General features: G+C 40.6%; 1 protein-coding gene across 4 annotated transcripts in view; it reads right to left on the bottom strand.

The window, feature by feature from the left end:
- LOC102063704 (ras-related protein Rab-10) overlaps positions 1–5,163 on the bottom strand; it is a 32,333-nt gene extending 27,170 nt beyond the window's left edge. The window contains exons 1-2 of one of the 4 annotated variants that reach the window (XM_074550314.1): positions 4,772–5,163; positions 647–739 (exon numbers count right to left, since the gene is read on the bottom strand). In XM_074550314.1, coding sequence (XP_074406415.1) covers positions 647–739; positions 4,772–4,931 — 253 coding nt within the window. In that variant the 5' untranslated portion in view covers positions 4,932–5,163. The remainder of the gene's footprint in view (positions 1–646; positions 740–4,771) is intronic. The other 3 variants (XM_074550286.1, XM_074550294.1, XM_074550304.1) reach the window with 3 other exon arrangements.
- Positions 5,164–15,697: the final 10,534 nt, after the last annotated feature.

The following is a 15,697-nucleotide window of genomic DNA, read 5'->3' on the forward strand; positions in this document are numbered from 1 at the left end:
TCTACGTACACTACAGATCCTTCCTCAAAGATATTTTCCTTATGATTTATAGTGTTTTCCTTTATTGAATCGTCAAATTAGTACTCCAGATGTGTTAGATGATACCTAGATTTATGAGCTGTTGAAGTTCCAGTTCTAAAATTAGAATCTGCCAGCTATCACTGCTATCTTAGAGTGACATATTTTTGCAGAGTAAAGCTTTGTTTCCTCTATTATTTCATTGTTTGGAATATCATTTGATAATTTCCATGACTGCTTTTGTCCCCCACTGAAAAACAATTAGGCTATTTTTGTAAATTATAGCAAATGAAGTTAAGGTAACATTGTGACAGCTGACCATACTGTATGGGCAAAATTCCATAAGATCAAGCTACCGCTACTTAAAATGACATTGGCTTTACACCAGTAGTAATGTCATTTGAAGGAACCAAAGAGATTGAAAAATCACAAAAGTTGATACCACTGAACTGACTTCTGTAAGAATGTGCAAGCCAAATTACTTTATCAAAGGAAAGCACCCATGGCAGCAAACCAAAAATGGAGAGGAAATACTCCCTTCCTTTTTACTGACAGATGTATTGTGCACAAAATTTTGACAAGTACACTCTCACATGCATGCACTCACATGCACTTTCAATGCTATTACCATTTTTTTGTGTGTATGTGGTAAGGGACTTGAGGTGGATTTTAAAAATTATTATGATAATCATGTCCTCCACTTGATGAATTTTCATTGAAGCTTCAATGAAAAGGAAAGACGAAATAATATAATTGGTATTGGTAATTAGTATTACACAAAGCTTCCTTGATGGAATTAATATTGTCAGAAGGAAATGTGATTTAAGTAAAATTTGCTCATGTAAGGTGAAATTCCAACGTGATGGAAAACATTTGCTCCTGAAATTCACATGGTTTTGTTTAATTATCTGTATTATTTTCTACAATTGATGTTGAAGCAGTTGAGAGGGACAGAGTATATACTGGGAGGGTGGAATGTCACTTACAAATGGTGCATTGGGAACACAGCAAAAAATTATATTCCAGACAGGGATTACCACAACTATAGGGAAAAGTTCTTATTTGACATACATTTTAATAATAAATTGCTATAAGCTTTTTAAAAAAAATTGTAAAAAGGGAAGCAGAGTGCTGAATCAGACTAAAACTTAATCTAAATTAAAATCAGACATATTGACTTCTTAAGTCAACTTCAAAATTTATTGACCTAAAAGGTCAATGAATGTTAGTGAAAAACAGAAGTCAATATGTTCTGCATGCATGAATTGTTCATGTCTTTATATGAAATTTCCAGCAAACTTAGCAAATTGGAAAGACAGAAAAGAAAAATGAGATACACAATGCCAAAGACAGCTCACGGATTTCAGATGCTTTTAAGGCCTACCTGGTATATAACCTGATCAACATAACAAAGCAAGCATTGATTACAGCTCTTGAGATAAATGTTATTGGAATGCAACAGCATGTACTTGCTTCTTTTAAGCTGTCAAATAAAACCAAGAAGGAGGATGCTGGGTGCAAGCTCTAATTCTGGTTGTTATTTCCAACTTTTTTAGCCATGAAAATTTATTTTCTTTATATTTCAAAGAGTAAATAATGCCCATATTAGGACTGAGGCACCTTAAAGATAATTAAGTCCAAAAAGCATAAAAATAGTCAGCCACAGGGTAATTCAGCTGTGAAATGCCCCTCTCTTCCCTCCCTCTGGCCAACTGCAGAAGTCCTCTTCAAAGAGCTCTTTTGCAGCTGGCCTGGAAAATTACAGAACACTTTTCACCCAAAAGAGCTGGTGGGTTCCCAACAGAAAATGCTCAATAACGTATGTCTAGCCAAAGAAAATGCAAGTTTGAGTAGCTTAGCAGGACACAACAGTGGAAGCATGGACAGAGGGTGGTGAATGCCCCTGTGCAGGTTCTACCCAGCCCACTGCCTGTCATACAGCATCTCCAACTCCAGGAACAGGGGAGCAGTTCCTAGCAGCTCCTGTGCCCAAACTGGGCAAGTGCCCAGTGAGACGTGGTGGGTTGAGTTTCCACTGTTACTCCTAAGCCATATTTAACCCAACCCCTCCTAGTCACTGGTGCATCACTTGCATCAGATTCTTTTCTGAACACATCAAGCAATGCCTGAAGCAGAGAGGTGTCTGAGCAGTCACAAGCACTGATAATTCCTGGTTTGCTGAGAAAAGCAACTCATGGGATAAGATGGTTTGTTAGTAAAACAAAGAGTGACAAAAATATCCAATTTTGTTAAAAAATTAAGATGTGGATTGCTACTGATGTTCTTAACACAAGGCACATTTACCTTCAATATGGTTCATTTTTGTTGATTACTTTATTCCCTTCTAAAGTAAGTATCAGAGAATCTACATAGACTTTTTAATCCTAATGTTGAAGTTGCACCACTTTCAACCATAACAGATTTGGGAGGACTCACAGCTCTGCAGAAATGTTTCTCACAGAAAACACATGTGCTGAAGGACCACAGCGACCATAACACAGCAAAATAACCTTAGAGCCTGTGAGATCACAGTTCTGTTCACTGGTATACAAGGAGGTCCTGCTGTTCATAAACTTCTATGAATTTATAAGCAATATTATTGTTTAAACAAAACCATTTATTCCTTATAATCTATTCATAATACACCGTATCCACCTTATGATGCATATAAATTTAATTAGATAACTATAAGTTTCACAAACTGAGAAAACACTATGTGTCTTTTTCCTTTACATCACTAGGAGCCACAATCTCTAGGGCATCCTTTTCATTGCAGCTGTCTCCAGGAAGAAGGAACCTTCCACTTCCAACATTACTCTTTTGGAAGACACTACTCATAATCCCATTTGTTTTCCAACTTCAAGCTTTAAAACACATGGTAAAATGGAATTAACTGGAACACAGTATTTCAGAAATAACTTTAAAAACATATTCAGGTAGCAAATACCATGTTTGGATTATTCATTAATATTCCAGATAAGCGTTTTTAAAAAAAAAAAAAGTCTTTAAATATCTCAATAATAGGTCTCACTAATGAAACTACAGAGATTATTCTTAGTCCATAAACTGTCACAAAAACTATTATCTTCACTATTCCTTGAAATAGTTCAAGTCACAACTTGGGAAATATATACTTAATAGCATATAAAAGTTTTTTGAATCTGCAGTGGACTGAATCAGGTGTAAAAGAAATTACATCTCAAAATAGTAATCTCATGGTCAGGAATCTCCATGTAAACCACATCAACAAAGCTGTTATTTATTTTTACAGCCATTCTTTGGGGTTTCTTGCTAAGCCTGGCAACAAGTTGCCTATTATTAGGATCAATTTCCTGACCTTACTGTTGCACTCTTCCCTCTTTGTCTGTGCTGGCATCAGAAACTGCTTTGTAAAAAAGGACAAGAAAATAAAAAGTGGTTAAAGTTCAGCCATTCTTATGTGGGCAGGTCAAATCATCTTGTGTACATTAAGTATTCCCTGAACCAACTACTGCCACAGCTACTGTCTGGTATTTAATTCCACTATGACAACTCCTTCCAGATTGAAAAATGTGTAAATGAACTATGCATATTCCAAATGCAGTAATACACAATCTCCTGGCATAATTTAGTTTTCTCTTCAAAATCAAATCAAATCTAATAAAAGAAAAAATATTCTTACACACAAACTCTTAAAAATCAAAATTTCCCAATGAGGATTTGGGAAAATGTCCACAGCAAATCAAACCCCTGTGCTCATATAACACATCTTCATGCTGGAGACAAGGATTTCAGCACATGGACAGTCATCCTGCCATTCCCCATGGCACTGTGAGCCTGGCAGTGCCAGGGCAGTGGGGAGCTCCCCATCACCCACCAGCTGCAGCGTGCCAGCGCAGAACTGACATGGTCTGGCAGGGTTAATGATTTCCATCATAGCAGCAGCTCTGCTTTAATCATCATGCACGCTGCTAACGACAGTAGAAGATATCCTTAAGCTATTAAAATTACAAACACAAAGTTAAAGCCCTTTCTAGCCTGAAATATTGATGAAATGGGCTCTTTTTACTGACATCTGCCAGCTCTCTGAGATTGGTAACCTGAAAGGAGCCTGTAGCCAGGTGGGGATTGGCCTCTTATCTCAGACTACAAGTGACAGGACAAGAGAAACTAGCCTCAAACTGTGCCAGGGAAGGTTTAGGTTGAACATTACGAAGAATTTCTTCACAGAAAGCGTGATTAGACATTGGCATGGGCTGCCCAGGGAGGTGGTGGAGTCACCCTGGAGGTGTTTAACTCTGGTTGTTATTTCCAACTTTTCAGTGAACGGTCTGTTTGACATGGCAGTGTTTGGTCACAGGTTGGTCCCGATGATCTCAGAGGCCATTTCCAGCCTAGTTGATCTGGGGCTCTGTACGGTTTTCTCTGCACCTGCACCGATGTACAGCAGCAGGGCCTCAGCGGGCAGTAAGACGGAACAAGACTTCACAAGTTTACCCCAGGAGTAGGTTCCCAACGCCCAGACGAGCAGCACGGGCACTGTAACAAGCCAGCTCTTGGCAGTGGCTCTGGAGCCAGCGTGACACACGTCCTGACACCTCGGCAAAGGTTTAAGCCGCTTGAGGCGGCTGCAGACCGGCACAACTCAGCGCACGGAGGTTCGACACCTCCTGACAGCGCCGGTCCTGCCGAGTGCGAGCCGCGGGCACCGGGAGGGGAGGGCGAGGGGCGGCAGCGAGGCGGGCGGAGGCGCACGGAGCAGGCGGGCACTCACCGATCGTGGCCATGTACGAAGTGGCGGGAGAGCCGGCGGGAGGCGAGCCGGGCTCCGTGTACCTGCGCACGATGGAGGTCTTCCCCACGCAGGACTCTCCGGCCATCACGATTTTCACCAGCAGCGGCCGCGACTCCGCGGCCGGGCCCAGCCTCGCCATGGCGGGCGCCGAGTGCCGGCCGGGCCGGGCCGGGCCGCGCCGGGGCGGGGCGGGAGCGGGCCCGGAGCCTCCTCAGCGCCAGCCACTGCCCCGAGCCCGCGTTATGAAATTATGCAAAGATACTCCCTTTTTTTGTTGTTTTTTAAAGAAGTTTCATCACCAGGGAGGAAGCGGGGAACTTCCACAACCCCCATGACGCTTGTCCCGTGAAGTACAGAAATAAACAGTCGGGTTTCACATTGCTTCCTAGCATGAGGTCAGAGGCAGAGGAAACAGGTTTTAACAATTTCCTCTTTTTCACTTTTAATTTATTGTCATCTGACAGTCAAAGTGACCTGTAACACACACACATACACAAAACCCAAACCAAAAACCCCGTATCAGCAGTGTAGGTTTGCTGCATGTGTGTCTGGATGGGGGTTTTTTTGCCAGAATCCCACATTGTCCAGATTATAAGGCCATGGCTATTTGCCAGCATGGGCATGGAACTCATCCAGTGTCATAAATTTAGAAACAGGATATATTTGAATGAAAAGCGCTAAGGTATGTTTGCAAATATTTGTGTCTATCTAGACCTGCAATGACTTCCCATGGGATTTCACCTTCAACCCTTCAAGCAGCAGCTTGATGACTTTATGTATCAGGGCTGTAGTTGTGACACATTCGCTTTCTGTGGAGGACAATATGAGATTCAGTGAGCTCCATCTAGCATGATTCAGAATGACAAAATCAGGACCATCAAGGTTGGAAGAGCCCTTTGGGGTCATCCAGCCCTATCATCAACCCAGCACTGCCACTGTAACCCCCAAACCACTAAACTGCATCACCAGGACCAGATACAGACGCCTCTTAAGTACCTCCAGGGATGCTGACTCCACAAATGTCCCCTTATCAAAGGCCAAGTATTATTTCAGGCTTATGTCCCCCTCATCCTTCACACCAACCTGCACCTCAGCTTGCCAGTATTGGTCTTGGTTAGCTTTAGGACTTTGTGGTAGAAAATCTCCAAAGGATGTCATCAACCTTTTTCTCAGTCAGTAACATTTCCTTCATTGCCGGAAAAATGAGAATTTTTGTGGCAAGCTGAGAAATAAGGAGTAGGAAACAACAGATGAAATCAACTGCTGAGTTTGGTGGGCTTTTTAGGAATGATCTCTGAAATGTCCAAAAAACCCAATGCTAGAAAAAAAGGCATCAGTTAAAGTGTTTCCATTAGGGACAGAGTAAGGTTGTCTATTGATGAGTCTGAATACATTCTTGAGCAACTGTTGGAAAAAGTTGAGCCCACAGGACACTTTCAGGTGACATCACACATTATGAAGGTGTTTTGGGAGCCTGACTTGTACAATAAAGCAGCAGGCATGTGGCTTGCTTAGTTCAACAAAATAAAGGCTAGGAGGGAATATGGCTACTCTTTGCCAGGGATTCAACTAAAAGGAGGCAAAAAAAGCTGTATAAAATAAAGAATATAGTGAGGAGATAGATACACACTGACCATGAATATGGCTAAATCAAAACTTGTGAGTGTTCTAATGATATTTCAGAAAATTCTTGCAGATGAGGTAATTGGGAGAAAATTCTTCATAAAGGCAAAATGAGAAGAATGTGTTGGCAGGCTGTAACTGCCTGCAGTAGGGAAGGAGTGGATTTCATAAACCAGAACACTTCCTGTGAGAAAGATCCCCTGCTATCTCAGCAGCCCCATCAAGTTCTGCTTTCCCATGCGGAAATTTGAAGTTACCATTGTTTATCCCAAATCTGAGGGAAGATGGGGTGCTGGCATCTTCTGCTATTTCTCGTGGGTCAGAGGTGGTGATGTGTACAGGGGAACTCCAACACAGGTAATGTAACATCAGCAGGCACAGACAAGTGCCTGCAGGCAGCTGTGTGTCTGTCTAGCTCTGGTCCCTCTGTCAGTGAGGCTGCTGGAGCGAGAGCAATGGTGCTGTGTCCTGTGTCCTGTGGTGGCTGCTGTAGCAGGGAGTGACAGATGCAAGCATGTGGGGCAGCACACTGCTTTACAGATACTCCTTAAGGCTTTGTCTTTGCTGTGGAGCCTTCTTGATTGCCTGCTCTGAGGTTGTCCTTCTCAAAATAGCTTTCTTCAAAGGCAGGCAATGCTGCAGCTGCCTGCAGCACTTAGATTTACGTGTAAGCCTGGACTGATGGTGTTAACAAGGATGCTACATTAGCTCAGTCTTTACCCTCTGCTGTCTGTCAGGCCAACCAATTTCAATAAAAAGGCTCTCTATAGCATTTTGTACGTTCGAGTGTTGATTTATGAGCCATGCGCAAGGCAGGATTCCAGCCAAATTCCTAATGAGACTCCAAATACCCGGGGTTACTGCTGCTCTCAGTGAGTTACAGGATCACTTTTCCTCATATTCCTATCCACAAGGGGACAGTCTTTCCATCTCTTACCACAGACTAAAACCATTTAAAAGTTAGCTCCTTGAAAAAGTACCATTCAATGAATGAAATTTATTTTTTTAGAATACATGTTTTGTGCTTCAGAAGAAAGTTCCAGAACTTTATATATATGATATTCCTGTACTTACAGGGCTAATCATAAGCAAAGTTAGTTTAATGAAGCTAATGACTTGAAAATAATGACTGTGGCTACAAAATAATCAGTGCAAAGCACAAAATGAAGTTTCCATTATGCTTATTAAGGTATCTTTAGAAAAGAATATATTTTCTTCTCATTCAGCTTTTTTGATTGTTCACTGACATTTCTTGACTCTACCCAAAAACATGATTAATAGTACTCGTAATAAAGACATCATTTTAAAGGGGGTTTTAGTGGGAGATCTTTGAATTTTCACACAGAAAAATTACTAGATTTATTATAATTCTATAAAATGTTAGATTATGAAAACATCACATTCATTTTTCTTCAATATTTGTGAATTGTTCCAGTTGCTCTCATAAATATGATTCATACATTTTTGCTTCTTACCTGAAACATTCAGTTTAGAAATAGCTGCTTAATTTACTCTGAGTACAGAATACTTTGGGCAAAGCAGATAATGCCATAATTTTAAATTTTCAAACTGCTCATACCTCCTAATTTTCACTATGTGACATATAGCCACAATCTCTCCTGATAAGTTGATAAAGCAGCTGATTTTTCACAGAGCCAAAGCCCCACAAAAGTGGGCCAATTCCTCACTGCAGTTACAGAAAGTACTGTAAAGTGCTCTGAATGCAGGAAGGAACCACAGGGATTCTTCAGCAAAATATTTAATGCAAACCATGCAGCATAATCTTGTCACTAACCCTGCTTTGCACATACTTGCTAGCAACCATAATTTTAAAAAAAAGTTTAGGAGAAGAACATAAATATGAGCCAAACATGAAGAAGCAATCTTTTGAAACATAATAGTATTGTTACAGATGCCACAGCCTCCTTAATAAATGAAGCTTTCTCCTTCATGAAGTAAAGCTTACAAAATATTGCAAAGTGGTTCAATGTATTCCATCTGAAATTATTTCAATTGGAATATTAGAATACTAATGCAATTACAAATATTAGCAGCATATTCATGAAAGTTTTCCTGAGCTGGAGATATAAGTTAAAAATGATAATGAGAAGAGTGAGGCTTAATTTGGATTTAAAATGCTCAGTACTAAATCACTGCTCGTGTCAAGATTACTCACTGAATAGATTCTCTTAAATGACCAAAGTGGAACTTTTTGCTTTCATTCTGAGTGGACAAAATTGAGGTAAATTACTCATGATAGGCAAAACAGGGTTCACTAATCCTTAAATGAAATTTCTAGGCCAACTCTAAAGTATTTTAGTTATTTAGGAGACAGGATTCTCTGTCAAACCAGTATATAGTTTTTAAGATTTCATCAGAGAATAGGACATCTCTCTTTACACATCAGAATGACAAATGTGTGGTTACTGATAAAAACAGCTGAAAAGTGATTGCAATGAGTTACCCATTGTTTGTAGCAGCTCATGATCTGCTTTGGATCTACAATAGGTTTTAATTTTACTTCCTTCAACAGCACTACATTCTGCCTTGGCTTATTTTCCTCAGTTCATGTAACCCTTGATATCTCTGGATTCAAAGCCATGTTTCTCAATATATTAGAAAGAGGCAGTGCAGTGGTCACAGTAACAGGCAATTTCAGCTGATTCAAGAAGAGCAAGGAGAATAAATGAAAGATGTGAGGATTTCTGTAATCAGAGGGAGAGATAATATGGGCTAAGAGAAATATTTTAGTTACAAAGACAGTAAAAAGGATGCTGATACATTACAGAGAAAGAAGCAGGATCACAAATCCTGCCAGAAGCTTGCTCCAGTGCAGGCTTCCCACAGGGTCACAGCCTCCCTCAGGCATCCACCTGCTGCAGCGTGGGTTCCTCCACAGTCTGCTCCACTATGGATGTCCATGGGCTGCAGGGACACAGCTGCCTCACCATGATTTGCACAATGGGCTGCAGGGGAATCTGTCTCTGGTGCCTGGAGCTCCTTCTCCCCCTTCTTCTGCACTGACCTTGGTGTCTGCAGAGTTGTTGCTCTCACATATTCTCACTCCTTTCTCTGGCTGTGGTTGCCCAGGGGCTTCCTCCACCCCCTGCCTTCTTGACCTGGACAAGCTTGGGAGAACTGTGTTGTTCAGCCTGGAAAAAAAGAAGGCTTCACAGACACTGTCCAGTACCTCAAGAGGCTTTATACAAAGGATGGGACTTTTTATATGGGCAGATAGTGGCAGAACAAGGGGCAATGATTTTAAACTGATAGAAGGCTGGTTAAGTTTAGATGTTAGGAAGAAAAAGAGAATAGTGAAGCATTGAAACAGGTTGTCCAGAGAAGTTGTGGATGGCCCATGTCTGAAAGTGTTCAGGTCCAGGTTGAATTATCGCTAGAAGCAACCTGGTCTAATGAATGGCAGCTCTGCCAGGGCAGGGCTTGGAATGAGAGGATCCTTAAGGCCCCTTCCAACCCAAACCATTCTGTGGATCTGTGATTAACGCTGCTGTCCCAGTGTGCTACCACCATCGCTGATGGGCTCAGCCTTTGCCAGCTGCAGGTCCGTTTTGGAGCAAGCTGACATTGACTCTGTTGGTTATGGGAGAAGCTTATATCAGCTTCTTATGAAAGCCACCCATGTGGCCCACCCCACCTACAAAAACCTGGCTTTACTAAAACAATACAGAAGATATTTTGGTAAACAGCATCCACAGGAATTGCCACAGGAATCTCTATTATTTGAAAAAAAAAAAAAACAAACTTGGGAAGCATCCTCGCATCACAAAAAGAGCCCTGTAATAAGAAGAGGAGTGAAAAGAAATGTTATCATTGAGATATTAGGTGTAGGAGGAATACACTAAGTACATGTGCTTATTCTGATTTTTCTTAGCACCTGTAATGTCAGGAGCAGTGTGGACAGAGGGAGATGATTGATCTCCAAATCAGGGGGATGGAGAGTAGAAAATTAGAGCAAATGTAGAGGTGAAGGACTGAATTCATCCTCACAGGGGCCTTTAGGTACAATTTATGGGAATTATTTCCTACAGCAGTTTTAGAGGGTCTAAATGGAGTATGTGGCTTAGAGAGGTCACAAACTAAAGGCCAAGCAGCCGTGACAGTCATCTTTGAAGGTAAGCTTTGATGTACTCTTCCGATTACTTTTTTACCCAGTGATGGAAACAAATAGGAAACCATGCAAGCAGACTGCTTATAGATGAGCCTGAGAGTACACAGGCTACTAGATATTTCAGTAGAAATATCCATATTTCAGTTCAAGTTCACCAAGCGAAGTTGCTAGAGGTGTAAACCAGTGAAAATGTTCCATCTATCCTGTAGGCATTAGCTCATTTCCCCTGGCTGTCGCTCACTGGCTTGCTCTTGTCTCCGTGTGTTGGGCCACAGCTGGTCCTGCTAACTCCCATGCCACATGCTCCTCTTCTATGTTCTGGTTTGCTATTCCAGCTGTGAGGTGGCTGTCAGCCCTTCACAAATAGTTGAGGACACAGCCCTGCTGCCTTTGGTGGAGCAGGGATTTTGGAGAGGAGGTGTAGTTGCTGATGGTGGTGTTTAATCCTCTGAACCTTGATTAACAAACTGTAAGGTAGCTGCCAGCTCTCCCAACAATTCAGCTTTCCATGTCATGAGTCTCCATACATGTCCAAAAGCATCCAGCTACCCCAAAACTACATACAAATGGCAACACGAACTTGCATCCTCTGCTTTTCATCCTGGTGAGGAGCTCTCTCATCTGGACTGTACCATTCCCCTGTGAAATTGCCCAATTACTTTGACCTTCCGATCTGATGGCTTCATCTCCAGTCCTCACTAGTTATGGAAGAAAAAGCTGGGACTGGGTTGGGTGTACTTAGAGCTGGGCATTTTTTAAATGCTCTTAACATTTGAAGCCGCCTTCTCCAAGTGGCCTCATGGTTTTGGTTAGTGGAGGTTATCTGAATGACTGTCTGGAGCAGGCAATGGTTTTTAATTTATTTTTCAGTAACTGTTTTCTGATTTAATGGAGGTTGCTGGGTTTATACTTGTTGTCACTAGTCTGACTATATCTTCCTATGTATCAAAAGCATGCAGAGTTGCAGATAGATCTTTTTATGTATCATATAAATCTATTTAAGTGAATAAATAAATAAACACTTCCAGAATGGAATAAGAGTGAAAGACTGTGTTGATGCTATTAGGAGCAGAAATATTTTGGAAGTACCACTATCAAATCATCTGTGAAAATGCCACATAGGTACATGCACATGCATAACCCCCAGAGAGTATGTTTTCCTTGGAATAAATGTCAAAAATTCAGGCGTCCATTTTAATTTAAGAATCTGACACTCTTCAAGTCCACAGTGCTTGGCAGATATCAAGAGCATCTTCCACTAATGGTAAAAAGGTTTAAATTGTATTTTATTTATATTAGCCTTCTGAAAGCAAAGTAGGGAATAGTAAGATTATTTGATGCCTAGATCCTATAGACTTTTTTTCCTGGAAAAGTTTGGTAGAAGAATAAGGCTAAATCAGTAGTACCCTAATCTGTTGTAGATAATCTAATTTATGTTGCTATGTATCATGTTAATGACTCTAAACCAATGTGCACATTATATTTCTTTTTAATTTGCAATTTGGGATTCTCAGAATAGGAGATGCAGAGACAAGGATAACCCATGTTTTCCATGAGAGATTCATGGAAACTGAAAAATAAGGTCTTTTAATATCTTTCACGATAACTGTTTTTCTTGGCTTAAGTGTAGGTTTTAAAAAATGGTGCTCATTGTTTTGCTTGTAGTTCTTTCATGCATGAACAATCATGCTGATGATGCATTTACTTCAAGTGAATTTTCCAATTGAAAAAGTGCTCTTGAGTAGTTTAAGTACTATGAATCACCAAAACCTCATCTAAGTCCCATAAAAGCACTGGCTGCAGAAAACAGCCTTGGAAGGAAGACACATTGGGATTGTACTGCATGATTCAGCTGAAGGGAAGTATATTTGGTCAACACAGAAGAAGCTGAGGAACCTGACAGTTCTGTAAAAATGAAATTATAATATTCTAGACAGACAGAAACTAACTGCTGCAGCCCCCTCTTATATGCCTCAGTTGTTCCTCACAGATTTAAAGCAGTGATTCTAAATGTGAGAACCTCATCCCTTCAAACACAGGATTTTTGTGGGGCATATTTCATTCCTTTCCTCTTTCTTAGCTTGTTTCACTATTATCTTTCTTTCTCCCTAGATTCCCTTGTAGTCTAACTGCTGGAAGTATTTCTGATACAATGTTTTCTTAGTATTAACAAATGCAGTCTATTTATTTCTTACATAATAACATGTTGACTGAAACAACTTTGAGTCCTAAGTATTTGTCAGGGAAACATTAGTGATTTTTCAGTTCTTATTCAGCTTTTATTTAAGGCTACTTTTGAAAGCAGATAAAACTATTCAGTAAATTACAATGTTTGAAAATTGTAAACTGTTTAATGATAACTTCAAAATATTAAGCTATTGCCTTAGATTTTTTATTTATTTATGATATAACTTAAGGTTACCAGTTTTTAACAGTATCTTAAATATGTTGGGAGTTTAAAAAATTTAATGTAGCTTTTTGTATCTTGCATAGTGATGTATTGTCTTAAGTGAGCAACACAAGTGCCCTGAGTTTCCTTACGCTTGGAATTTTTGTCAGGACTCAAGGCTTTGGGGCCCGGATCTGGTCACAGACTGAGGAGCCCTCTGGTGCTCCTGTAAAGGTGAGAGGGTCACTGTGGCCACACCACCTCTTCTGCTTGCTGCCACTTATGCAGATGCAGTTGCTTGTTGCTGGAGTAGATGGCTACCATGTTGCCCTGGTGAAAAAAAGTATTTTTGCCCACATGAAGCCATGTAAAACATCTACATTTTGGTTGTTTTTCCAAGAAAATTTGGATACAGGTAAAGATGTTTAGTAAGAGCCTAGGGGACTTTGCACAAGAAGTCTAGCCAGCAGTTCTGACAGGCCAACCACTGATACCCAGTATCCATTTGTGATTGGCACTGCTCCTTGGGAATCTGGAACCAAAGTGCCTGAAATGCACCTTTAGGGTAGAAGATGCCTGAGAAAATTTGATGGTTTATCTCATGTTTTATTTTTTGGTTACATCATTGATGCTCAAGCCTTACTTTAGGGATTAGCATTCTTGTGCTGTTCTTTGAGATAAAGCTCTTGGTGAAAGTAAAATGTAATTAATGTAATCGCACCCTCTGATGAATTATCAGAACAATAACTGTAAAACAAGAAAGAATAAATAAATTGCCTTTTGGTCTCTACAGCTTCCTAAGCAACAGGGATGGTATCTTCCCCTTCCTGTCTAAAAAATATTAAAAATGCCTTGAGGGTGGTATGCAAGGAAGGGAAGCTATATGAAACATGAATGCTTACTACCCATTGAAGAGAGAAAAAACCAGAAGGTGCAGTTTTGCCACAAAGGTAGGAAATAATCAATGCTTACTTCTAACTCACTCTAACCCTTTTAAAGACATGCCTCCCTTAAGTAAAAGCGACGTCTAAATCAAGAACATTTTATTTGATTTAGAGTTAAAAAACCCCAAAACTTTCATCCAGGTCCTCACACACACACAAAGGTGAAGGAGCGATTGTGCACATCATTTGAAATATTGATCAAGCAGTTGGAAGTTATTTGGAAAGAGACTAAAAAAATTGTTGAGAAAGGCTGCATGTGCCTTGTTTAGCAAACAGACTCTTGCAGTGGGACACACAGGTTGTACACCTGTGCATGACAAGCTCTCTTCCATTCCAACAGAAAGCATATTATCAGTTTTGCAGTTCTGTATTAATTCATGTTCACAGTTTGCCTGGAAACCTTTAATAGAGAGAGCAATCCAATGAAAGTGGTGCTTTCTTGGGCAGCAACATTCTGCTCAATATTATTATTGCTAACCTCCTCTGGTTATTTGTACACCAAAAATTCTGAAGTCACTGCTAGGACTTTTTAAAGGAGCATGGCTGAGGAAGCTGATGTTGTTCTGCCCAGTGTGCCACAGACAGAGCATTTTCCCCATATGCTACTCTTGAAAACAAGTAGTTTAGGCCACTAAAAAAATCATCACCAAAGGTATTAGAAAAAGCACGTTTTAATATTGATTTATGAAAGTATGGCTGAACAGAGTTCAATGGCAAGGTTCACTCTATTACTCACTACAGAAAAGAAGAATACAAAGGAAATTCAGTTTAGAATCAATTTAGAGTGATTTACACTGAGACTGAGGATGCAAAAGGGTAAGAGTGTAATAGGGTAAGAGAGACCCTTTGGTTAAGTCACAAAGCTCACAGAGGACCACTTTGCTTTCTAAACTCCTGAAAGATCCTAGATGTAGCTAAGTCAAATCTAAGTCCCATATCTGACCAACAATTCTAAAGGGTTTAGCAGCGCATAATTATTGATTAATATTTATAAAGTGATACAACAGGACTTACTACACTCACAACAACTTCTTAATTACAGATTGAGGATGGCAACATTCATACTATGCATGTTAGAAGGAATTTGGATCAATTCACAAATGCATATGCACAGATGCAGATATATATATATGTATGTATATAGGTACCTGTTAAAAATCCCCCTTAAGTTCAGTGAAATACTCCTGTTGAATCTTTATGCACTGCACTTCTCAAAGAGCTGAGCATGGGAAGAGTGGATGGAAGGTATCAGCCCATGCCCCATCAGCTTTTTGTGATGGCCTTTCAAGTATCACAGACTTGAGAGTTTGTGGGCTCTGAGACGCATCCCCCTCAGACAGAGGTACTGTCCACTACAGTCTGTCAGAGTTCAAAGGACTTAAGTCCCCTGTTTATAGGGTCACAAAATGAGAGACTTTAATCAATATGGCCATAATCCTGGCCACAACCCAAGTCAGTAACTACTGAAGTTTTTCAAAAGTCTGATAACAATGGTGCCATTCCACTTTGGCTGCAATTCAGCTAAGTAATGTTCCAATGCTGTCAGGGCATAAATGATTATCCCTTGTTCTCCACCTTGGTCAGGAAATGGATGTCCTCTGTATGAACAGGGCCGCTCCCAGCTGTGCAATACAAGTAATTCTGGTCTGGTCAAGGAATGCTTCACTGCCCAACTCGTACAGTCAAGGGACGCTTCACTGCCCAGCTGGTATGGTCAAGGCTTAATGGCAATTGCTGAAGTCACAGAGCAGGTCCAAGGGTGAGGGTGTGGGAAATGCACCCACCTGTGAGGGTGTGGGAAATGCACCACCACAACCCAC

Source organism: Zonotrichia albicollis, chromosome 1 (assembly GCF_047830755.1).
Source record: "Zonotrichia albicollis isolate bZonAlb1 chromosome 1, bZonAlb1.hap1, whole genome shotgun sequence".
Lineage (NCBI taxonomy): Eukaryota > Metazoa > Chordata > Aves > Passeriformes > Passerellidae > Zonotrichia > Zonotrichia albicollis.